This window comes from Mastigoproctus giganteus, chromosome 2 (assembly GCF_048544385.1).
Source record: "Mastigoproctus giganteus isolate SK-2022 chromosome 2, ASM4854438v1, whole genome shotgun sequence".
In the NCBI taxonomy this organism is placed as follows: domain Eukaryota; kingdom Metazoa; phylum Arthropoda; class Arachnida; order Uropygi; family Thelyphonidae; genus Mastigoproctus; species Mastigoproctus giganteus.
The window spans coordinates 239710414-239736921 of NC_143576.1; the positions used below are offsets into that span (position 1 = coordinate 239710414).

General features: G+C 36.5%; 1 protein-coding gene across 1 annotated transcript in view; it reads right to left on the bottom strand.

Moving 5' to 3' along the window:
* The window catches only part of LKRSDH (lysine ketoglutarate reductase/saccharopine dehydrogenase), a 204629-nt gene extending 178909 nt beyond the window's left edge, over window positions 1-25720 (bottom strand). Inside the window, exons 1-2 of the mRNA XM_090369066.1 lie at window positions 25701-25720; window positions 3097-3197 (exon numbers count right to left, since the gene is read on the bottom strand). Of these exons, the coding sequence (XP_090225192.1) occupies window positions 3097-3195 (99 nt within the window). The 5' untranslated portion in view covers window positions 3196-3197; window positions 25701-25720. The remainder of the gene's footprint in view (window positions 1-3096; window positions 3198-25700) is intronic.
* Window positions 25721-26508: the final 788 nt, after the last annotated feature.

Here is a 26508-nt window from a genome sequence, read left to right on the forward strand (position 1 = left end):
AGCTATACCTACAATCTAATCATTACATCATAGCACATAAGGACTCCTTAAAATATCAAGAGTTAGATGTAATTTTAAATGTTTCCATTCCTTTTTGTGAATCCACTGTTGGCTCACTAGTTGTTATCGCCTTCGTGGTATTTTTCTAAAGCACATTTCTGGAGGTCATTACCATAAAACAATAAAAACAATTTGCACTTTCTGGTTTATTGGTTGGTCTTTTCTGTTAGTGTAATCAATTATAAACAAGCAGTAAACTCGATCTTCTTGCATTTGCTATAGAATTGATAGCTGGAATTCTGTGGGTTTTCACCTTATTATGTGAAATGTGTTTCCCCTTCCATGAAATATTCAATCATATAAAAGAACATAAATAAATGTTCAGAAACCCATTACTCCGTATCGTGTTTGTTGTCAATGAAAAAAAAAAGTCAATGAACAGAAATATCAATTAGTATGTACATATTACAGTACACATTAATTAAGCTATGTATGTAAGAGTAAATTTATTTTTATTTTGCTAACTGGAAAATATTCTTCCGATTTTCACGTATCATTTTGGGGTGGGGTCACTGCATTTTGTTAGGAGATCCCTGGGTTAGGTTCTGTGTTATTGAACTTGTGTTTGTTTGAGATCATAAAAAATTGCGACTTCGAAGCGTGCAGTTCGTAACTTTTAAAGAGAGCAGAAGGTACCTGAAATCTAGATGCTGCAGAAGAGATTGTGCTTAGCAGTGATGAAGAGGAAGAAAATCAAATGAACGTACATTATCTGACATATAAGTATCACAGCTAGTAAGGTAAGACGTTTGTTGTTATTATTATTTAAGTTCCTACTATTATAAAAATAATAGTTAAAATATTAAGTTATTACTACTATAAAAATTAGGTCTCCGATAGTTATAAATAAAAATTTGCATATTTTTGTTAGCTTTTGGAACGTAACCCCCCTTTTTGTACTGGTTCTTAGTCCCGTATAACACAGTTTCGCATTACACGAGATTTTGTAGGAACCAAACTACTGTGTTATACAAGGGTTACCTGTACTATAGTGAAATCACTTCTCACATCCCATAACAGTGGGGGTATGTGCTTTTTGTTCACTGATATGAGTAGTTATATTCTGAGGTGATTACCAAAAACTGTCCTTTTTCCTATATTGACATATAGAATATCATGATTTGTATATGTAGGTAATGAAAGAATTGTTACAGGTGTTTTAATTAATTTCATTAATATGTGGTGTTATTATTATTATTATTAACATAAATTTTTACCAGCTAATGCTGCATTATCAGTGAGATATATTTAAAAAATATATCCCACTGATTGAGAAATATTTCCATTATCATGAAAATATTTTGCCTTGGAATCAGATAAAGAATCAGCAACTTTTACAAGAATAAATATTATGCTTATTTTTGTGTTAGAATTGGTGACCTAGACAAATTATGGGACCCTCATTATGTTTACCATCCAAGTATAAAAAATATGTGGCCAAGGATTAATGAAAGATGAAAATCCATTGCATTTGGGTACCCACATTTTTGCACATGCAATATTACAGAATATAAATAACATCAAGAAGAAAGCTGAAGTACAATACCCAAAAGTGTTATCAGCATGCATCCTGTTCTGCACAGTTAAAATTAACCAATTCCAGATAAACCTCTGAAGAGATTATGATTCTGACTGGTTGCTAAGCATAATGAATTTTAAAGTACTGGTGAAGTTGGAACCAACAGTATGAAACCAGTTTACATAAGCTGAATTATCTGAACAACCAAAGAATGCAGTACAGCTTTAAGTTTCAAGTTGAATGAAAAGAATCAGTTGGCGTCTGACACCTCATTTACTTCGTACAGGTAGAGAAAAAATAAATAATAAATAATAACCTCTTCTTCTTCAAGGAGGGATTTCTTTTTGTTTATTACAGCTATTTTCTCTGAACAGCATTAATGTTCAGAGAAAATAGTTGGAGGTTTACTGTTTAACCAAGTAAAAAAACTTCCTAATTAAAAATGCCCCGTGAGTCAAAAAATATGATCGGCATAATCATATTTTAATCAAGACTGTCAAATTTAATTTGACAATCACATTTGATTGTCAAAGTATTGTCAACATTTAATCAAGATTGTCATATTGATTGTCACATTTAATCAAGATTGTCAAAGATCCTTACATGTAAGAACTTGCCACACCCTGTGATCATCAGTGATGCAAGGCACAAACTAGGCTGAAATGCATCGATTTCTAAATCTTGTGTTAATCAGATCACAAATGGGAGCAACTTAATCATTGGTTTTGGAAGTTAAAGGCTGGGCAGAATGAGGATTGCCTTCAACAGAGAAGAGATTGTTTTAAACTTTGCAAACCACAGACAACTTTTCAAATAGCACACAGTATCTTCTCAGAAAGCTGTTTTTAATGTTTTGCAAGTTTCTGTTGCACTGTCCCTAATTTGAAACAGAATTTGATGCAATTTGCTACCCAGTAAACTCACTTTAAGATGTGAAGAAACACATAAAACACCTTCATCCAACATATTCTGAGGCGCCTCCATAGCCAGGTGGGCAGGAGCAGCAGTGCGTAGCACACGCTTCTTGATTAGACTTGGGTTCAAGCCCGTAACCACCAAATACGGAGGATGCGGAAAGGTCAGGGAATGACCACCGCATATCCCTGGAGCAATATGGCCTTAGTTGCTAATGCTCCTAAAAACCAAATAACAACAACCACCACCAACATATTCTACTTTAGATTGCAGATAAATGGGCAATTTGTGAGTTACTGCATCTAGGTGAGTCAGTGAAACCAGTATGAAACCAGTGAACACATTGCAACTCACTGCAATACAATAAAAATATCAAGTACTAAATCTTCCAAAATCAGTTCTCAAGCAATACAACTGTGTGCAAGTTTCATCACTGATTTAGTATCTACATTACAAATATTTATGTAAGATATTAAATTAAAAAAAAAAAAAAAAAAGTCAAACTTCTCTTTTTAGTTTATCTGGGCTAAGATAGCTAAGTTTAGATTTAATTTAATCATTACATTTTTGAACAATACACTATTTGTATACTTTATTCTTACCTGTTCTTCTCCTGCCCTCCACCTCCTAAAATAAACTCTAGGAGTGTAGTTCGAAAGGCATTTTCTCAAAGGCTTCAAATTGTGACCTATTTTCCACATTTCTATAATTGGAAAAAGAAAAACTTCAGCAAACAGCTGTTTGATCAAACTAGAAAGAAATATTTCCATGGCAGTATCAATATACAGTTATCAAGTATTTGAATGGAAGGAAAAATTCATAAATAAATTTTCCCTTGTGTCACAGACATACTTAGGAATATTAGGATAATGTCATATTTTTTAGCATTCCATGATCTATGCCAAATGAAAAAAAAAACTTGAAGGTGAAGTCTTTCCTATGGACTTAATTCTTTTATATTGGAGCAAGCTTGAAGTGGTGAAACCCATGTTTAGTCTCCAGAGCGAAGCTCTAGCAACCACCATCTCTTACATCATACAGTACGATCGATGTCTTTTAAGGTTATGATGGGCATAATGGCAAGATCCAATCTTCCTTACATTTTGAAAGTAAAGCTCTAGAATGGTAGTCACAGACTGTCCACTAGACAGGATAGTCGACAGGACTAAACCTATTGGTAACTCTCTAGGGCATCAGGATCAGTGGGTGTATAATTTGGCTGTCTACTCTGCCAGATAGTGATGAAGGGAGTCCAAGTAGTGTGCATGTGAGGGACAATGTTGAGAGCCCATTATGTCAAAGAGCTGGGCATATTTTTGCTGTGTGTACATCATATTCAAAAATTTATTACATCATACAGCATGCCCTCCCCAACTTTTCTTGCTGCTGAATATATCACGAATAGTCAAACTAATAGAACAAACTTATCTATGAAAAGATCTAAACTCCCAAAAACTTCACTGATTTCAAATATATGTGGTCTCAGTTCCAATCTCAATGATGTCCATTTCTACTTACAGTCTATCAAGCCCTACTTCTGACAGAATCCAATTATCACTTGATTAAACCACTGCTCTTCTCAGTTGTCCTATTACTCGCTGCATGATTCCTTTACTTCAAAGGTGATACTTGTGCATATGTCTGCTCTGATATTCCCTGTTAGAAACTTAGTAAATTATAATCTCCTCTGGCTTAAAATCTCTCAACCCCATTCTGTCAAATTCAGATGTTGCCTCTATTGTTCTCCTAACTCCATTAATCACTTGGAACTGACTTCCTTTCTTTGAAACTCTACTTTCTCAAATCCAACTTTCCTAACAGTGAGGTAATTTTCCTCAGCGATTTTAAAGTTCACAACCACAGCTAGCTTTAGTTTTATAGTCACACGAACCCAGCTGGTCAAGATGTTGCTGCTATTGCAATTACTAATGACCTTAAACAGATTGTTCATTTACCTGTCTCAATACCAGACACTCCTAACCACACAGCCAACACCCTTGATGTTTTTCTCATAAACAACCCTTCCAAGTATACAGTTGAGGTGAGTGATCCTCTAGGTCCATCAGATCACAACTTGGTGACGGTCTCTTCTCCAATGGAGCTCTTCTCTTGTGGCCAATATCAACCTTGTGTTTTTTGGCATTACAAGATTGCAAAATGGGATGATCTGCAAGATTTCTATTTTTCTTTTCCTTAGGTGGATTACTGTTTTAAATCTGCTTATGTCAATATTTGCTTAGATCGTGTAAGTGAAATTATTCTTGTAGGGATGAAATCCTTTATTCCATGCTCCACCTTAAAAAAATTTCATCTTTATTTAAACCCTGGCTTTCCACAGGGCCGTGCTGAGCCATTTTAGTACCTGAGGCAAGAATGAAAAATTGCACCCTACTGTTAATCGTGGCAATGTTGGCAATAATTTAATCTTTCTTTTGGCACTCCTTTCAGCTTTTTTAATCTGAGGCAAGAGCCTCGTTCACCTCACTCTCAGCATGGCTCTGGCTTTTCAATAAATGTACAAAGGCTGTTCAAGATAAGAACGTTACATATCGCAATTGACAGTTCATTTTCTACCTACACACCAAAGTCCGTGACAATTGTAAAGCAGTTATTGATTAGTCTAAACTAGATTTTAAACAGGTTAAGAGTAGAGAGTTTGCTTCTTGTCCAAATGGCAGTTGAGCATTCTAGTCTCTTGCCAAAGCTGTTGGCTCAAATTTTGCCCATCTGTACTCCCACCTATATTAAAACCTCATGGTTCTATTGCTTCCTCAGCTAAAGATTAAAGCTGATGTATTATCTTCCCACTGAAATCTCAGGAAATTAGGTGGCAGGGCCTGCCACAGTAAAACAAATTACTGGTGTACCTGGTCTGCCTCCATGGGGCTTAGTGTGGGCAATGTTGGGAGCCAAAAGGGTCCCAGTGGCTAAATGGCCAGATGATCTGCACGGTGATCTGACTGAGGTGTATAAGGCCTTGAATGGCTTGAGCAGGCTGAATTCTGATGGGATCCTTCCACTTGTTCAGATTACGAACCTAAGGGGGCATAAATTCAAATTAAGAAAAGACAGATGTAGAATAGATGTGCGGAAATTTGCCTTTAGCCAGCAGGTGGTTAATTGCTGGAACAAACTTCCATCTGTCGTTGTGGAAGTTGACAGGTTAAATAAATTTAAGGAGGAACTGGACAGGCATTTGGAGGGAATGGTGTGATTTTTATTTTTTTTTTTTTTTGGCTGATGCTGCATAAGCTCATATACTGTACTTGCTTTCTTGCATCACATGCCACTACTACTACTACTACTACAATATCCATACACTTTTAAATCTCTGGCCTGTATAGTGTACTGTATCACACGACAATGTACACTAGGCGGAGATGGGGGAAATCCCTGGTGCTGTTAGAACTATACACTATCATCCCACATTTGAAGGTATATCAGGCTTAATGTCGAAGTTTGCAGATGATACAAAGGTTGGCAGGGTTGTTAATGACAGTAATGGCAGTGTGCTACTGCAACAGGATCTAGATAATTTGGGCAGATGGGCTAAGAAATGGCAACTGAAGTTTAACCTTGACAAATGCAAAGTACTGCATATGAAAATGAAAAAGACCTGGGAGTAATTGTGCAGTCAGATATGAAGTTTTCTGAGCAATGCAGACAGGCTGCCAGGGCAGGTCATGGGATTTTATCAATGATATATAGGAATTTTGCTAGCAGGGAGAAGGAGGTGATTGTCCCTCTGTATAAGGCAATGGTCAGGCCACACCTTGAGTATTGCATACAGGTCTGGAGGCCTCATTTTAGGAAGGATGTAGATTTACTTGAGCGTGTACAGAGAAGGGCAACAAGATTGGTGAGGGGAATGAAGGGATCCTCTTACCAAGAGAGGCTTAAGTTCTGCAAATTGCAGTGGCAGGAGACTAGGCACCTGCGCGGTGATCTGATTGAGGTGTATAAGGCCTTGAATGGCTTGAGCACGCTGAATTCTGATGGGATCCTTCCACTTGTTCAGATTACGAACCTAAGGGGGCATAAATTCAAATTAAGAAAAGACAGATGTAGAATAGATGTGCGGAAATTTGCCTTTAGCCAGCGGGTGGTTAATTGCTGGAACAAACTTCCATCTGTCGTTGTGGAAGTTGATAGGTTGAATAAATTTAAGGAGGAACTGGACAGGCATTTGGAGGGAATGGTGTGATTTTTTTTTTTTTTTTTTTTTTGGCTGATGCTGCATAAGCTCATACACTTGCTTTCTTGCATCACATGCCACTACTACTACTACTATTTCTTCTACCTCTTCTATTGATGGTCTTGTTAAACCACCTCCTACCATTCCCAATACACTGCATTCAATGCCTCCTGTGGTCTTCCGTCAAAAGGATGTCAAAAGAACTTTGAACAGTCTTGATGCCAAGAAAGCACAAGGACCTGAATGATATTTCTCCATTCGTCAAAACCACTGCTGCTGAGCATACTCCTGTCCTGCACCTTTCTTATTTCATTGGTATTTTTCCCTTCTTGAAAATTTGTTCATATTTAGCCAGTTCCTAAAAAGGGTGACAAACCCCTCTCCCACTACACTTATTCCTACTCTTTCCATTAACCACCAACTCCTAAACTATCTAGAAATCTTACATCTGACCAACATTTGCCAGTATGAATTCCATCAGTTTCAATTGACTGGTGATAAATGGCTTAATGTTACCTGTATATGGGCAACCCCAATGAAAAACTTGGTGAAACTTGAGCAGTTGCTCTTGACAGTTCAAATGCTTTTGATTGTGTTTGGCATAACAGTGTTTTAAATAAGCTTCCATCTTATGGTTTGCCAAGATAAGAATGTTGTGATGTAATTTGTAATTGGGTATCCAGTTTCCTCTCTGATCACTCACTGCAGTTGGTGGTAGATGGCACTCTGTCTTCTAACTTCTTCGCTAAACCTGGTATTTCTCAAGGTTCAGTTCTTTCTCCCCTGTTCCTCTTGTATATTAATGACTGAAATCCTATCTATAGTTTTGCTCATGATAGCATATTCCATTCTACCTTCCAATTTGAAAAATGTTTCCCTGCACAAACAGCCTCAACTTCTTGGATATCCACTACCAATTCTTTAAATGCTGATCTCCAGGTAATTCTCTATTGGAACAATGATAACTTAGTTAATTTTAAATCCTTGTAAAATTCAATCTTACAAAAAGGATTCTTCTGCACCTTCTGCTTACCTTTGATGATATTCAGATTTCTAGATAAGATCACATACCGTTATTGGGAATTACCCTGACTTCTAATCCCTTCTGTCATCACAAATATTGCTTCCACTGCATCTAAAAGCTTGTACTTCTTCTTTTGCTCTTGGCATTACTTTTCTTCTAAACAGCTATTCACTCTGTATAAATCTCTAATTCAACCTACCATGGAATACTGTTCCCACATCTGGGGCAGTGTCCCCTAACCTCTCTCAGGCTTCTAGATTCCATTCAAAAGAAGGCAGTTGGGTTAATTAATGACATCTCTTACAAAGTTTGTTCACTCTGTCTCAGATATTCTGTTTCTGTGCATGCCTTTTTCTATAGATACTTCCATGGGCACTGTTCTTCTGAATTGGCTTCAATAATTTCCCCCTCTCCGACACCAGTCCGAACACATGCTGTAACCAGTCAGCATCCTTTAACTGTTCAAATTTTCTTCTTATACCTTCACCTTCCATGTTCAGAACAACCCTCATTCAGATGTATTTCCTGAAAATTACAATCTATAGAAATTAAAGTCTGTCAACAAGTATCTGTGGTATTTGAAACTTATACTTCAGAAAAGTTTCAGTACAGGGATGGGTAGCAGATTATACTTAGGAATATTGGGGCAATGCAATCTTTTTTAACGATAGATTCGTAAAAAAAAAATTGAAAAGACAAAAGCTTAAAATTTTCAACTGTTTTGCGAAGTTTGCACCAACATCTATCCATCGTTTGATTCGACAGCAGTGCTACTGGAACAGCTCTCATGATGGCGATATATCTTCAAGCTCTTAGAATTAAGGCTATGAGAAAAGAAGTTTTAAATTTTCATCAGTTGGCAAATTTCAGTAATATTAAGAAGGAAGCTATTCTAATATTCCTAAATACAATGGTCTAGCCAGACTATATAACAAACTTCATTCTGAGGTATAGGATTAACAGATATAATTTCTAAATGGCAAGTTCATACATTAAATATCCCACAAATTGAGACTATGTAACTTTAGCAAACTTAAAGATATATCACTTATTTTTTAATTATGCTCGTCTACAAATCTAAAAAAAATTTAATGCTTTTGTTCCGATGCAATGTTAATTTTGAAAATAACATTTTGTTCCACCATAACACAATTTTTCTCTAATTAAAAAATGAATTTTCCTATATTTGATCATATTTATTAAATTACAAGTAAACTAAGAGTTAAGGAAAGTGTATTCTTAAACTTTCTTTTGATCTGATTTTAACATTGACAAATGCAAGGTACATATGGGTAACAGAAATTCCAGAATAAAATACACAAATACACAATGTGTGGTATCACACACTCAAAGTAGTACAAAACAAAAAAGATCTGTGGTAACTGTGTAGTCAAACAGGTTGCTAAAGCAGCTAATTGGGGTTTTATCTATGATATACAGGAATTTTGCCAGCAAGAATAAGGAGGTAATTATTCTGCTGTATAAGGCAATGGGTAGACCACACCTTGAGTACTTTATACAGGTCTGGAAGACCTTATTTTAGGAAGAATGTGGATCTATAAGAAAGGGTGCAGAGAAGAGCAATGAGATTAGTGAGGGGAGCAAAAGAGCAACAGGAAAGACTTCAGTTCTACAAATTGCACAATCTGAAAATTAGGCACCCGCCAGGGATCAGATATAAGGCTTTGAATGGATTCAGTAAACTAAAGGTTGGTGGGATCCTTACTCTTGCTCAAACAATACACATAAGGGGCATAAATTTAAATTGAGAAAGGATATTCACAAGATAAATATGTTGTATTTTGCTTTCAATCAGAGGTAGTTGATTGCTGGTATTGTGGAAGTTATTAGAAGTCAGAGGGGAGGAACAGGTGATATGGAAGGTTTTTTTTTTTTTTTTTTTGCTGATGCTATAAAAAAAAAAAAAAAAAAAAAATACAGCAAGCAAAAAGGATATTAAACTGTATACAAATATAGAGATAACTACACAGGTGTGTATACAACATGCACACAATGAATAGCCACTTTATTAAGCACAGTTACCCAATAGCAAATACCTAGTCTTCAGAACAGCCTAGATTCATAGGGCTACAAATCCATAAAGCGCCAAAAATGTGCTACGGTAAGGTTGGTTCATGCTGACTCGATTGCTATCTATAGCTGTTGCATATTGGATAATTGACCACTGTCAATTCAGCCAGCAACTACAGTAGGCTGGCTGAATTAACCCTGACGTTCCCAAGACCAGTTGTGTACAATTCTGGCATTTTGACATAACGCATGTATTAGCTTATGTAGCATCAGCCAAAAAAAAAAAAATTTCACACAACCATTCCCTCTAAAAGGGAATGGTTGTGTGAAAAGTCCAGTTCCTCCTTGAATTTATTTCTTACTGCAAATGGGTTACTTCTACCCATATGCAGTACTTTAATTTGTCAATATTAAACTTCAGTTGCCACTTCTCAGCCCATCTGCCCAAATTTTCTAGATCCTGTTGCAGTAGCACACTGCCATTACTGTTATTAACAACCCTACCAACCTTTGTATCATCTGCAAGCTTCAACACTAAGTCTGATATACCTTCATCAATATCATTGATAAATATACAACACAACAGTGGACCCAACACAAAACCCTGTGGGACTCCACTAATAATATTAGTCCACGAAGAGCAGCGTCCATTGATTACCACTCTGTCTTCTCCCACTCAACCACCCTTTTATCCATTGTAGCAATTTACCCTTAACACCATTCTGCTCCAATTTGTACAGTAATCGTTCATGCACAACAGTATCAAAAGTTTTCCTGAAATCCAAGTATATGATATCAAAATTATTTTTTGCACCCAGTTCCTTTCTAACCGCATCATAGTATCCAATCAAATTTATCAAACAAAAGTTTCCCTTAACAAACCCATGCTGTGTCTTAACTGTTACTGCAGTCTTGTCTAGATGGTCCTGCAATGCATCTTTAACCAGTGATTCCATTATTTTACCGGGAACGGAAGAGAAGTTAAACTAATTGGTCTGTAATTAGTCATGTCACCCTTCAATCCCCCTTTGTGGACTGGGGATACATTTGCACATCTTCAGTCTGCGGGGACTTCCCCTGAATCCAAGGATGCTCTCATAATTTAAAAAAAAAAAAAAAAGAAAAAAAGTTCTTGTTTATACTCTGGCACAACCACAAGGTCAGTGGTGTTTACAATAAATCAATCAATCAATACAAATGTTAATCGTATTTAACAGTAAATCAATGAACCCTGGTCCACTCAAGGAGTGTGTGCCACTGCACTTGCACTCCTGACCACTCAGCTACATCAGGCCTCTATTATGGCTAAGGGTTTGCTTAGTTCCTTTGCCACTTCCTTTAATATAACTGGATAGATCTCATCTACCACAGGTGTCTTTCTTATGTTTAACTTCATCAATTTCTCCTCCACTTTGCTCTCAGTAATTAGAAAATCATCAAGCACCCTGTTACAGTTTGATAAACTTCTGGCATTTTACTCCCTTAACTCCTCATGTGCGAATGTAGAGGCAAAATACTCATTCAGTTTGTTAGCTATTCTGAGCAGAGCCATCAATAGTTGAACCATCGATATCAAGTGGACCAATCTGATTCATCCCCTTCCTTTTAGAGTTTATATAAGTAAAGAAGTCCTTGCTGTTTTTCTTAGCCTCCTTTGCCAAAGATTTCTCGTATTCTGCCTTCACTTGCCTAATCTCCTTTGCGACTTGATTACAGACCAGCTTATATCTGCCATATGCTTCTGTGTCGCCTGATAATTTGTATGCATCCCATGCATTTTCTTCTACACTGCCACAAGTCTTATTAGTTCATTTGACAACCATTTAGACCTAAACCTTGAACAATATTTCTTAATCGGTATGAAAAGTCTAGTAACTTCCATGATTAATTCCTTGAATGTTTCTCATTTACAATTTGCTGTTGTTAACATCAGTTGGTCCCACTGTACAGAAGCAAAAACCCTTCCCTTTATCCCTGATGGTAATTATATCTTTAAGTAAATCCCAAATCAGTACACTGTGATCAGCGCCTAGTGGTTCCTTTATCTGCAAATTCTTAATACACGAATAATCACTGCTAATAACCAGATCAAGAGTACAGTATTACCCTCTCTGGTTGCCTCTCAAACATGTTGCTGCAGAAAATAATCATCCAATTAATCCACAAAAGTCTTGCTAGTGTGCGAGTGACCAATCCAAAGTTCCAGTCAATATCTGGGAAGTTAAAATCCCCCATTATAAGACATTCTGATTACTAGTCCACTATTTCTCTGTACAATTGTTCATTGTACTCATTAGAGTCATTAGGCTTAACACACTCCTATTCTTATTTTTGCTTTCCTAGTGCTTATGACATCCCAAATTGACTCAACAGTGCACTGTCCATCAATGTCGACTGGTTGCACTTCCTTAGATTTTATGTTTTTCTTAATTAACAGCATAACCCCTCCTCCCTTCCTATCCTTTCTGCACACATTGTACTCCCCAAATTCCAATTCTGCATTCCTAATATCTGTGTGACACCACATTTTTGATATCCCAATAATATCCACCTTTGATGTCTTCATCAAATTTATTTACTATACTTCTAGCATTGGTGTATATGCAAGTATGCATGCACCTATTCTTATTCTTAGTTATCCTAACACAGCCCATGTATTTATTTGTTTCATGATGTCTGTCATTAGTCCTTGAAACCTTCAGCACCCCTTTCTCCAGGCCACTGCTCATTCTAATAGTAGTGGTGCAAGAATCATCTTCACCTCTGCCTGCAACTACTTTTAACCTTTTAGTCCACATTAGATGAAGGCACACATCTAATCAAAAACAATTTCTAAATAACATGTAATATCCATAGATTGTGCTATTGATATTGGGGGGAGGGAGCACTTATACATCATGAAGATATTCTGCATATTATTGCATTGCTGGCACCACACCAGTCTGCATTGTTTTCACCTATTAGGATTAGTCCATTGACTTGTGCTGTTTTTGCCATATTCTGGTCCTTCCATCAGCATGAAAGATCATCAACCAGAATCTGTCAGACCAATCAACATTTTTCCACTTCCCCACTGTCCAGTGTTGGTGTTCCTGTGCATCAATGTAACAATACTTTTTTTCTTTAATTACTGGAGTGAAACCTAGTCAGCTGTAATACCTCATCTGTGACAAGATGCGATGAGTTATGTATTCTTAAATGCTTCTTTGGTAGCACTGCTGTATTGGCTTATTTGACTGACAGTGGCCTTTGTTACCTTGCACGAGTCTTGTCAGCCATAGGATCGCTGATGACTGGATGATATTTGGTTACTGGATCAAAATCAATGCCATAATAGATTAACAGTAGCCACAGGCAGAGGGAAAAGTGATTCTTGCACTGCTTCTATTGAATTGAGCAGCAGCCTGGAAAGTAAGTTGCTGGGAATTTAAAGGACTGCTGGGAGTCATCATGGAATAAGTAAATATGTGAGCTGTGTTAGGGTAACTAAGAGTAACAATAGGTGCATGTATACTTGCACATACACCAGTGCTAGGATTATAGCAAATAAATTTTTATGAATTTGAGGTGCTGGTCAAGACATCAAAGACAGATATTGGTGGGATATCAGAGATGTGGTGTCACACAGATATAAGGAAAGTAGAATTTGAATTTGGAGAGTACAATGTGTACAGGAAGGATAAACAGGAGAGGAAGGGAGGAGGGGTTATGCTGTTAGTTAAGAAACAAAATCAAGGAAGTACAGCCAATCAACATGGCTTGACAGTGCAGTGTCAAGTCAGTTTGATGTGACATAAGCACTGGGAAAGCAAAATTGTGAGTAGAAGTGTGTTATAGACCCAATGACTCTGATGAGTACAAAGAAAAACTGTACAGAGAAATAGAGTAGACCAGTAACTCAGAGTGTCTTATAATGGGGGATTTTAACTTCCCAGATATAGACGGGAACTTGTGGATTAGTCACTCACACAATAGCAAGACTTTTGTGGATTTATTAGATGATTGTTTTCTACAGCAGCATGTTCAAGAGGCAACCAGAGGAAGTAATACTCTTGATCTGATTATTAGCAGTGTGATTATTTATGTATTAAGAATCTGCAGATAAAGGAACCACTAGGTGGCAGTGATCAGAGTGTACTGATGTGGGATTTACTCAAAGATGTAACTACCATCAGGGGTAAAGGTGACCATGGTCTCAGACAGTTTTTAAATTCTATACAGTGGGACCAACTGATGATGTTAGCAACAGCAAATTTTAAATGGGAAGTATTCAAAGAATTAATCTTGGAAGCTACTAAGCTTTTCATACCAATTAAGAAATACTGTTCAAGGTTTAGGCCTAAATGGATGTCAGATGGACTAATGAGACTCATGGCAAAGAAGAAAAATGCATGGGATGCATATAAATTATCAGGCAACACAGAAGCCTATAATAGATATAAGATAGTCTGTAACAAAGGTTAGGCAAGAAAAGGCAGATTATGAGAAGTATTTGGCAAAGGATGCAAAGAAAAACAGTAATGACTTCTTTACTTATGTAAACTCTAGAAGGAATGGTGTTAATCAGATTAGTCCACTGGATATCAATGGTTTGATTGTTGATGATTCTGCTCAGGTAGCTGACAAACTGAATGAGTATTTTGCATCTACATTCACACATGGAGTTAAGGGATGAGAATGAGGGAAGTTTATCAAACTGTAATAGGGAGCTAAAGGATTTGTAATAATAGAGAGCAAAGTGAAGGAGAATTTATTAAAGTTAAACAAAGGAAGGCACCTGGAGTGGCTGGGACATATCCAGTTATAATAAAGGAAGCAGCAAAGGAAGTAACCAGGCCCTTAGCCATGACTATGAGGGCATTCTTGAACTCAGGGTAGGCCCTAACGAACTGGAGATGTGCAAATGTATCCCAAATTCACAAAGGGGGATCAAAAGGTGACAGGAGTAATTACAGACCTGTTAGTTTAACTTCTGTTCCAGGGAAAATAATGGAATCACTGGTTAAAAAAGCACTGCAGGATTATCTAGACAAGACTGCAGTTATAGTTCAGACACAGCATAGGTTTGTTATGGAGGAAGTCTTGTCTGACCAATTTGATTGGATACTATGATCTGATCAGAAAAGAATTGGATGTAAAAAATAATTTTGATATCATACACTTGGATTTTTGGAAAGCTTTTGATACTGTTGCACGTGGAAGACTACTAGTAAAATAATAGGAGGAGTTTACCTCAATATAGTACGTAGAACAATTCCGTATGATACCCTCCAGAAATTAAAACGGAAAAAACAAAAAAATCGACCACCTGCAGATTTTTTCGTTTCGGAAGACTACTGTACAAGCTGGAGTAGTATGGTATTAATAGAAAGTTGCTGCTATGGATAAAGGGATGGTTGAATGGGAGAAGACAGAGTTGTAATCAATGGACACTGCTCTTCATGGACTAATGTAATTAGTGCAATCCCCCAGGGGTCTGTGTTGGGCCCACTGTTTTCTGTATTTGTCAACGATATTGATGAGGTTTTATCAGGCTAAATGCCCAAGTTTGCAGATGATACGAAGGTTGGCAGGGGTGTTAATGACACTAAGGATGGTATCTACTCCAACGGGATCTAAAAAAGTTGAGCAGATGGGCTGAGAGGTGGCAAATAAAGTTTAACATTGACAAATGCAAAGTGCAGTACTGCATATGGGTAGCATTAACCCCACAGTAACATACCAACTGTATGGTACTGTGTGTGTGGCATGGGTGTTTAATGGTGCACAAGCTGCTGTGACTATAGTGCGCCTATTCACAGGAATGTTAAAAAAATAATTATTATGAAGCCAGTTCAATTTCATTTCAGCTCAAACTAATCATATTTGTTCATAAATTCCAATTTGTTTCAAAAAACAGAAAAGTTCATTAATATTTGCCTCCTCTAAAATGATATGATTTAACATAATCGGTTCTCGGATGTTAGCCAGAGAGTGAAATATTAAAGTTCGACATTGTTGATAGTGCTGACAGTTAATCAAAATATGTTTGACTGTTAGATTGTGCGGTACTACATTCAGGGTAGTGGAGAATGAAAAATACCTGGGGGTAATTGTGCAGTCAGATATGAAATTTTCTGTGTAGTGCAAACAGGCTGCAGGAGTAGCTCATGCAGTCTTGTCAATGATGTATAGGAATTTTGCTAGCAGGGATAAGGTGATTATTCCTTTGTAAAAAGCAATGGTCAGGCCACACGTTGAGTACTGCATACAGGTCTGGAGGCCTTGTTTCAGGAAAGATGTAGAGCTGCTAGAATGAGTACAGAGAAGGGCAACGAGATTAGTGAGTGGAACAAAGGGTTACTTTTACGAAGAAAGGCTAAAATTCTGCAAATTGCAGGGTGTGGAGATTAAGCACATGCGAGGTGATCTGATTGAGGTGTATAAGGCTTTGAATGGTTTGAGCAAGCTCAATGCTGATGGGATTTTTCCTCTTGCTCAGATTTCACACCTGAGGGGAGGCATAAATTCAAATTGAAGAAAGACTTGTAGAATAGATGTGAAGAAATTTGCCTTTAGCAAGTGGGTGGTTGATTGCTGGAACAGATTTCCATCTGTTACTGTGGAAGTTGACAACTTAAATAAACAAGGCTGAACTAGACAAACTTTTGGATTAAATGGATTGGTGAAACGAGAAGGGTTTTTTTTTTTTTGGTTGATGTTATATAAGCTTGCTTTCTTGCATCATATGCCTCTACTAATGCTAATCTGAGTTACTCATACAGAAAAACTTTAACAAGGATGCAGTTATTGAGGAAGTCAGCAGACATCTGATGCTGACTACTATGCCATGTTTAAAGTCTCTTAAATCATTCATCCTGCCCATTATCACAGGAATTGAACCCTACAGCATTATACATATCTGTCCATGTGTTTATATTGCATGGTATGAACACCTGATGCTATTACTAAAGGCACATTATACTTCAAAAAAGATTAGGTGAACCATAAAGTGCCCACAGCGCACAAACACATCCCACCCCCTGTGGGTGTATATAAACATAAAATTACAGGACATGCATTGTTCTGCAATTTGATATGTTTGCATGGGGCAAAAGTGAATGTTATATTTGAATTTGCTATATATATATCTTACTATTAAGTACCTGTGAATGCAAAAACAACAAATCACTGCAGACATAGGCCGACCGGGCTAGCCGAGTGGGTAAAGTACCTACCCGGCAACCCAAAGGTCGCGGGTTCGATTCCCGCCTCGGGCTTGGATCAAAGTACTGCAAAAACCTTGGGAGGTGCAATATGGCCACAGAAGCCGATGCGCCAACAACTATCAAACCTAATCAAACTGCAGACATATGTTATTAACAATAAGGTTCTACTATAATAAAAAAAAAAAACATTCCCTGAATTGTGGTTTGTCTGGTTCTCTGTTATCAATAACATAAACATATAGACACTGACAGACTTTAATAGATATGTGCTGTATGACCAAAAGTATCTGGAAACAGAGGTAGCAGGAAAAGGCAAAAAAAAAAAAAAAAAAAGCTTTCAATTTAAAAATCTAATACACAGGTGGGTCACCTATGAGATGACATCCTCAACGTTCTAGGCACACTTTCTACCAATTTTTGGTGGGCACCGGCAAGAATTTACCTCCATGCGAAGCTGCTGCCAAAACCAGTTTTAAAGGGGCAATTTTGGTGACAGCCTAATCCAGTGCTCCAGTTCACTTGAGATCTGAACTCTGAGTGGCCAGTCCAACTTTTTGATGTTATTGTCCACAAAATAGTCCTGCACAACCTTTGCCATATGCCATAGAGTACTCTCATGCTGATACACACAGGGCCCATTTCTGCAACACTGCCACAGCATAGGTAGAGATAGAGCATAATTGTCCAAAACATCCAAATAGATCATGGACTTCATTTCAGTCTAAAACAACATATATTATCAGACTACTTCCACCCAACTTCATGGTCAAACTGATACACTGAGGGGAATGTCCTCTCCAGGCAAACTACACACCCAAATATGTCCATCAGAAGAAAACATTGTATAGCAAGAGAAAACATTGTGTCTCACTCCAAGGCACCTGCTGCCACTGTTCTAGAGTTCATGAATGTTAGTAAGAACAGCACTCCAAATGTGATTTCACACTGAAGACAATGATACTGGACTTTTGCACAACTGATCTCCCATTCAGCCCAAGACTATGCAGCTCCCTACAAACTGTTGAAGTACTGATGGATTCCTGTAGCTTCTTCGATTTGCTCTGTATTGTTTTCTGCAGATGGCACATAAGCATGAATTTCTCTTTATGGCTGTTTAACATGTTCTGTTTAGATCAGTGCTACTCAAAGTGTGGTCTGTGGACTGGCACTGGACCATGAACTATTTAATAACAGTTCGTGCAAGATAAGTATAGAAATTGAGTAATTCCTTTTTATTATATTTTACAAAAGTATCCGCAACAGATTGGAAAATAAAAGAAACTGGCCCTTCACCACTGATAGTTCAAGAAGCACTGGTTTAGATGACTCACAGTTGTGCACTTGAAGTCACCCCCCAGGATTTCCTGGGAATATATTAACCAAACTTAATATCATAAATAAAAAAATGTGTTTCACCAACACAGCTTGTAAATTGTATATAATTCTGCAAATTTCCTTACCATATGCTGAAATAGTAAAAACAGATATTTCGAAAGATTCAAAAGATAAAAGAAAAAAATTTAAATAAAGAAAAAAAAACATCTGTTTCACCAATGAATAAAATACACTGAATAATGTGCTACCTTTCTATGTCATGTTTAGCACAGACTAAATGTCAATGCTTAGTACCAGATGCAGGGCTGGGGAGAAGGAGTAAAGGAGTAAGAGGTTTTTACAGGAGTAGGAGTAAGGAGTAAGAGGTTTTTACAGGAGTAGGAGTAAGGAGTAAAAGGTTTTTACAGGAGTAGGAGTAGGAATAAGGAGTAACAAAATATATTTGTTACTCCTTATTCCTGTTATCAAAATATACATGCTAACACCAAAAATCGATTTTATTATATTGCACTGTCTAATTTAAATTTTAAATTTTTATCTTTTGTTTTAGGTAATATGAATTTGTAAGCATGTTAAAGTTAATTTTGAGATAAACTACTTAATTTAACTAGTCTAAAATGGAACAAAAGAAAGCTGGAGTATTTGAATACTTTGAATTATCTCAAGAAAAAAATGTCTTCATATGTCAACTGATGAATGGAGATAAGCCATGCAATTCAGAAATCAGCACAGAGAAAGGAAAAGGAGGCTATGCACCCACCAGGTCATCCAATTTAAAACGCCATTTAGAGCACTTGCATCCAAAACAATTCAAGCTTATGGAGGAAAAGGAAAGCAACAAAAAGTCATCAAGTTCTAACACAGGATGTAAAGTAGAAGGAAAAAATATTCTAACAAAGTACTTTGAGACCCAAAAAATTACTATAGCAATGACAGCTGCTAAATTCAAAGGGTGTAGTATTGAACTTGTTGTAAAGAATGGACTACCACTTAGTGTATTTTCTTCTCCAGGTTTTATTCAATTGAGTGATGAAATGGCAGCCAAACTGAGAGTATCTTTGGAACGACATAATATTAGGAAAATAATATTAGAGGAAGCTAACAATCAAAAAAATTTGTTGAAGGAGATGCTAACGGGAAAGTATATTCAACTGAAGATGGATGCATGCACCAGTCAATGGGTAAATTATTTTGGAATAAATGTCCAGTTTGTGAATGAAAATAAAGAAACGATAATACGTACTTTAGCACTTAAAGATACCAAAGTGCAGCATACAAGCGAACAGGTTTGCAAATTGTTTGAAAATGCTCAAAGATTTCGGAATTAAGAAGGAAAATATCTTGACAATAGTTAGACAATGCATCGAACATGATAAAAACTGTTGAGAAGCTTAATGGGGAAAAGAGATTTTGAATAATGAGAAAGCTGTGTACAGTGATTTAGATGAAGATGAGTACTTAGACAAGACCTTGGATGCTATTGCAAACAATTTCATTGGTTTCACTTTCCCCCAACGTCAACATACATTATTATTATTATTATTAGCCATAAGGTGCAAGGAAGCCTGAGGCTTATGCTGCACCAGCCAAAAAATAAAAAAAAATTTCTGAATTACCCCAATAGAGAGAGAAATAGAAGGGAATCACCAAGAAAGAGAAGAATGATGATATCCAGCTGGGGACCCTGGGTGTGCTAAGCCCATACTCACCAGATGTGAGCCCCTGGGGTTTATGAGGTGTGGTGTGCATACTTTACAGCTCATAATATGTGATGGTCTGAAAGCAGCTCATGCAGCTAATCTCATATGTTGCGCCAGGTTGCTGTAGCTGCTCAATCCCCCAAGATTGATGCTATTCTGAAGAGGTGCTGCGGAAAAGGAGCTCTAATTGATAAAGCTACTAGATGGGGCAGTATTTATTTAATGATCAAACATCTTTTGGAATTAAAGCCTCTATTTATTGATATGGAAAATCCTGAAATAACTTTATCTGATCATGAATGGGAAGAAGTTGAGTAGCTTGAAAGATTACTTCGCCACCCATATAATGCAACTTTAAAGTTCCAAGAATCTTACTTAACACCTGGATCATTCTACAAAGAATGGAAAAGTCTAATCTTCAAGTTTTCTCAAATTGGTGGTCTTATTGCTAATGGAATCAAACAGTGTATGGTGCACAGAGAAACTAATTTAATAGAAAATGATATCTTATTAGCAGCAATTTATGTTGATCCAAATTATAGAATTTTGTTATCAGAGGATCAGGTAGCCAGAGGAAAAGCTGCACTACTTGATTTAAGTGAAAAAATAACAGGATTAAAGCAAGAAGATTATGTGGCCTCCCCTGAGCTTGACACATAACCTTCTTCTTCTAGTTCAGAATTTGATGAATGTGATTTTGAAAAACAGCTTTGAAAAACAAGGAGAAGCTGCAGCGCAGGAAGCAACCAGTTACGAGAAGTTCCGCTTTGATTTCTATCAAGCTTTAACTTTAGTGGAGAAAGTAAGACGTACATCAAAGTTACAGGTGATAGATGCAATAAAAACATATCCACTAATAGTTCAAGATGCAGCCTTTTGCGTTACTGCTCTACCACCTACCCAAGTAAGTGTTGGAAAGGCTGTTTTCAGCACTCAAAATAATAAAATCTGATTTACGTGCTTCGATGAAAGAAGATTTGATTGAGTCCATACTGTTTTTGAGAACTAACTCAATCTAAGAGACAATATATAGTTTAGTTTAATTTTTACTAGTTTTTTTGCTCTTTTTGTATTAAATAAAATTAAAAATTAGCATATTAGTGCAGTGTATTGAATAAATAATGTTTGTATCAAATATATATAGTGTAATTTCAAATTTGCATTAAATAAAAAAAATATAGCTACACCCATTTGAATTCTGAATAGTGATTATCATATAATCATAATGTAAAATCAGAATTAGTCATGCAGCAATGAGGAAATATTTTTCATTGAGGGGTATAATAAGAGTAGGAGTAACATTAAGAAAAAATATCTTACACCGGAGTACGACAAGGAGTAACCCCAAAATCACCACTACTCCCCAGCCATCATACATTTCTAGCTCAGGAAACTAGTAACTCATGTCAATAACTTAAGTGTTTGTGTATTGGTTACTGGCTCCTACCCTTATCTCAGCCTAAAACCAAACCAATAATTTTTTGCATTTTATAACAGCATAAAAAAATGCCCATCACTGATCTGGAACATTTTTTCTGACATGGCATTGACCATTGTACATTTTACTAGTCTGACAAGCCAAACACTAACAGAGACAAGAGCCAATTGGAATACAGTCAACAGTGGTTAATGAACTCTGCTTAGACGTTGGATTGACTATCATTCAGCATTATGCCAAGAAATTGTCCAACAATGCAGTGGTTGCTCAAGAACAATAAATTCAGATTTCCTTGAAAATTTTAATTAACTAGAAATTTAATTCAGAGAGAGAGAGAGAGAGAGATAATCTTTAATGCCCTTCACGGCCAAAAAGCCAGGGGTTTACATTTTTACAGCCTCCCGAAACTTCCGGGAAAATTAGTTCAAAAAGAGTCGAAACAAATCTTCAGCTATGAAATACCTACTAAAAAGCTGAAAGTTAAGATTAATCAGCAGGAGAATTGCTATTCTCCATTTCTGGATAATCGAAATTTTAAATAAACAATAAATTAACTCCAAAGGCAAGATAATGACAACCTTGATAATACTAAACAATCTGAATATACATAAAGTGTAATCTAATGTATTTTATACTTCATTTTATTTTTTGCTGAAATTTAGTAACAATTGCCAATTTTTTGGAATATAAAGGGAAGCTTTATTTGAATATAAACTCAGAATCATAACATGAAATTTAAGAGACAAAATTAGGCATCCTGTGAATGTTATGCATTACAGAAGAAAAAATTTGTGTGCTTGGTCACAGAACTCGTGACCAAGCACACAAATATTTGTGTCATGGCATGACAAAGCAAATAAGCTATATGTAAATATGGAATCTTCTATTTATAAAAAGTTTTTTTAGTACTTTGATGTAGCCACCCAGTGTCTAGGTATTTTTTCAATTCCACTACTGACAACAATGTTGAGATCTGAATGTACCTGTTACTATGCATAGTAGTATTAGTAATAACAAAAACTACATAATGAAATTAAATTGTGCTTGCTGGGAAGAAAACTGTGTCTGTCTTCAGTGATTTACATCTGCCAAAGATAGCATTTGCTGTTACAGAAGCAGGCTGTTGTATTTTGTGGATCTGTGTAGATCGGAATGTGCAACAGTCGATTCTAAACAGTTACCACTCAACAAATAATCAAACTTAAGGATGTTATCTAACTCAGATCGTATCATCTCCAATTTATTTTAAACATTATGAGAATTAAGTATTGATTAAATGAAGCAAAATTAACAAGCAGAATGCACCCTATTCAGAAATTCTTGGTAAAAAAATCAATAGAAAGTCTGCTTTGTTCCTTATCAATACTTGAAAAGGAGCTGCTTGGTATCAATTCTGATGACCTAGAGATCAAAAGTAGTTTATCAATCCTGAAGCTGCATATTAGGATCTCTGCCTATGTTAAATATAATTTTTTGTTTTTAATTTTCTACATTTTTACGCTTTCTAACCTTTTCTTTCTTAACTTTATATTAGGTTGGAAAAATTCAACACAAAAACAAAACAATATGAACTGTCTATTTTTATCACTCAACTAGTAACAAAACAACAAATTCTGGACTGTCCACCTGCAACCTGACCATTTGTTGAATAAATATAGGACCATTCTGAAAAATGCTGCGAGTTAGGTCACAATGCATATCTGCCTGCAGTTCTGGTCAGACATGACAGGAGGGATTATACAATGAAAGCCTTGTGGATTAACTCAAGACTTGAGGGAATCTGCAAGGTTCTAGGCAGGATTTTTTTTTTTTTTTTTTTTTAATCAGTGTGGCCCACAGTTGTAGGCAGAATAAATTATTTTGTAGAGAGGGTATTCATTTGAATAAAGGTGATGCAAGGATTTTTGCCAGTATTATTGGGATTACCTTAAGGGTTCAGGGGAAACTGCTGGTTAGGGGGGAAAACAAGTATTATAGATCAGTGTTTAGCATTAGTAGTGGAAAATGATGCATGAAAGCAAGCTGAAAAATCCGGAATAACTCGTGGGGGGGGGCTTCACCCGAGATCGGTGTGATTATGTTCCTCCAACCGTTGACGGGGATCGAACCTAGGCTTCTCCAAACGGGTGGCAGACGACAATATATCGTGCCCACTAAGCTGTCAAGGAGGATGGTAGAAGAGACGGAGAACTAATTAGAGAACTTTAGTTTACGGTATAACCTGGCGTGGCCAACGAATAGTTTTTGCTTGAATCCCTCCCGCAGTTGCGTAAAAACAATCTTTTTTTACTAAACAAAAATGAAAGTCATGACCCCACTTATTGTTTTTTTTTTTTTTTTTTTCCCTTTCTAATTACAACTATTTTTCTCAGTTCACGTCCTTCACGCAACCTTCTGTTCGTCACGCAACATAACACGAAGGATACGGTAAACTAAATTTCAGCCGAAAGACTATTTGCTGTTAAAATAGTTCAGTTTGAAAAAATATATAAACAGATCTTTTGAGGGCTTGAGAACATATAATGCGCGAATCACAAGAAGCAAAAAAAAAAAAAAAAAAGGACAAAAAAATTAGGTTTATCGATATACATTTGTTTTCTGAAAAAATTTCATAGCTTCCTTCACTTTTTTATATATAAAAAAAAACATATTTAGTTAGTCAGTGCTAATTATTGGTTGAGTGCATTTTTTAATCGTGGAGTCTAAATGTTAGAACCAAATGAGAAAAAAAAACAAAATTCCCCTATGACTTGCATGCTGTACAAAGGGCGATTGTAACCAACAATCAATTGAATAATAAATAATAAAAACTAAACTGGAGTGTAATAGTTGTTTCCGCCCCAACCCGTTTTTTTTTTTTTTTTTTTGTGCAAAAATCAATTGGCACAAAATCGAGCTCGTCAAGACCAAATAACCCGGGGCTTGGTCAGGGTGTGGCGATAGAAATAAAGAGAAAGAAAGAAACAAAAAAAAAAAAACTCCTTTTAAGAATTCTCTTCCACGTAACAATACAGCATGTACATACTAATTCGTGTATAACAGTTGTATTTTTATCCCCAAATTAACGTTCCGGTTAGTACCTATTTAGGCACTGTTCTTACTAAAGAACGGGGGGGGTCGCGAACTCATTCCCTCATTCGGAACAAGGAGGCAGGTACTGGAGGGGATTGTTTGTTTGTTTGTTTGTTTGGATTTTTTTTGGCGCATTAGCAACTAAGGCTACAATGCGCAAGGCCAGGTAATATCTAACTGGTGGGGGAAGAACTCATCCCTTCTCATTGTGGACAAGGGGGTCGAATGGATGAAACTAATTCTTGCACACGGTCCCCATCTTATCCAGAACTCTAGGATCGGCCCAGACTAAGGAAATATCACACTCCTTCCGGTTCAAACACTTGATATTGTCGAAATACAAAAAAAAAGAAAATTATATACAAATAAAAATGCTTGCTAAATTCTGCAAGTTATTTTATTTGCATATTCAAATAGTATTTGTGATAAAGCTTTATAAAGATCTTCTTCTTCCAGGCTGACGAAGATCTTTAATTTTTGAACCTGAGATTAAAGATCTGAAGAAGATCTGAAGATCTTTAATCTCAGGTTCCGTGTTCAATTTGAACGTTGGAGACCAACATTTTCCACCCAACTGTCTCTTGCTTTGTGAAATAGTTCTTGTGTCGTAAGAACCCCCTGTCCATTTTTTATATTATCACGCCACTTTTTTCTTGGTCTTCCTTTTGCTCTTAACCTTACCTTACAGGATTAGTCTCTGCAGGTCATATTGTGGGCCTCTTATAATATGCCCGAGGTAGGCAGTCTTTCTCTTTGCAATTGTAGTTAACAGTCCTTGCCCTCTTAAGGACTTGCTCATTGGTGACCCGATCTGTCCATGGAATTATTAAAGATAACCGATCAAATAATAACAACTACATAATACGGTAATTACATTCTCTCTCCTTTTTGAGTATTACAGCTCTGATTCATACTATCTAATTCTCTCTCTTTCTACATATTCTCCGAAGAAGTCACCAATGATAAAGAACACTCCGGAAACAATGAAAAAACGTATACCCAAGTTCAAGGTCAACACAGGGAAAAGGATGGCTGTAACGATCATGACCGACATATCGCAGCATGAACATCTAATACGCACGCTACAAACCACGTGGGTTAAAAGTTACCGGCACTTCCGCATATTGTAATAATTACTTTATATTATATTCTTAACTACAATTACTCCTTAATAATAAATGAATCGGTGAATGAATTACAAACCTTTACCTTCACTATAAAAATTTTTCAATTGAAGGTATAAAGAAAATGAGCCACTTTTGCGTATAACACTAAATAACAAAACCACCTTTTCCAATTCACCGCTAACCTAGTAAACGTAACCCACTTTCGCTGAACTGCACTACATCTAATCTCAAAGATACAATCATGAATTCACAGCGACATCTACTGGAGTAATTTTAATGTCAAAAAGGCAGAACTGTGAATATAGCACAACTTTGTTTTCCTCATTTTTGGAAAGCGCAGAGTAGTTTCTAATGTTAAAACTTAAAAGAATAAAATAAAAATCGGTTTAGGGAATGATATGCGGTTTTTTACAATTTAGGAATTGGTATGTGAGAACATGAGCGGATTAAGGTCAGTTGAGGCCCCGGGCGCAGAAAAAAATATTGGGCCCCTTAAAAAAAAAGAGAGAGAGAGAGAAAATAAAAATACATGTTAACCATTTTTTTTAAATAAATAAAAAATATTATATACTATTAATGTTTTATTTCCAATAAAATGTGAATATAATATATGTGTAATATAATTAATAATAGTATAATAATAATCACAAAGTTTTGAACTAATATGTTCAACTAATTTGTTGGGGTTTTGCGTGGGCCCTTCAGAAGTCGGGGCCCAGGGCGCGCGCCCGGTGCGCCCGCCGTTAAATGCGCCTCTGTGTGAGAGTTGAAAAACGGCTGGAAAAAATACTGGATGCTTGGGGACTATATGAATTGCCGGTTTGTCTAAAAAGAAAGCTCATTAAATACATGTATAAATCCTATGTTTACCTACAGAGTACAAA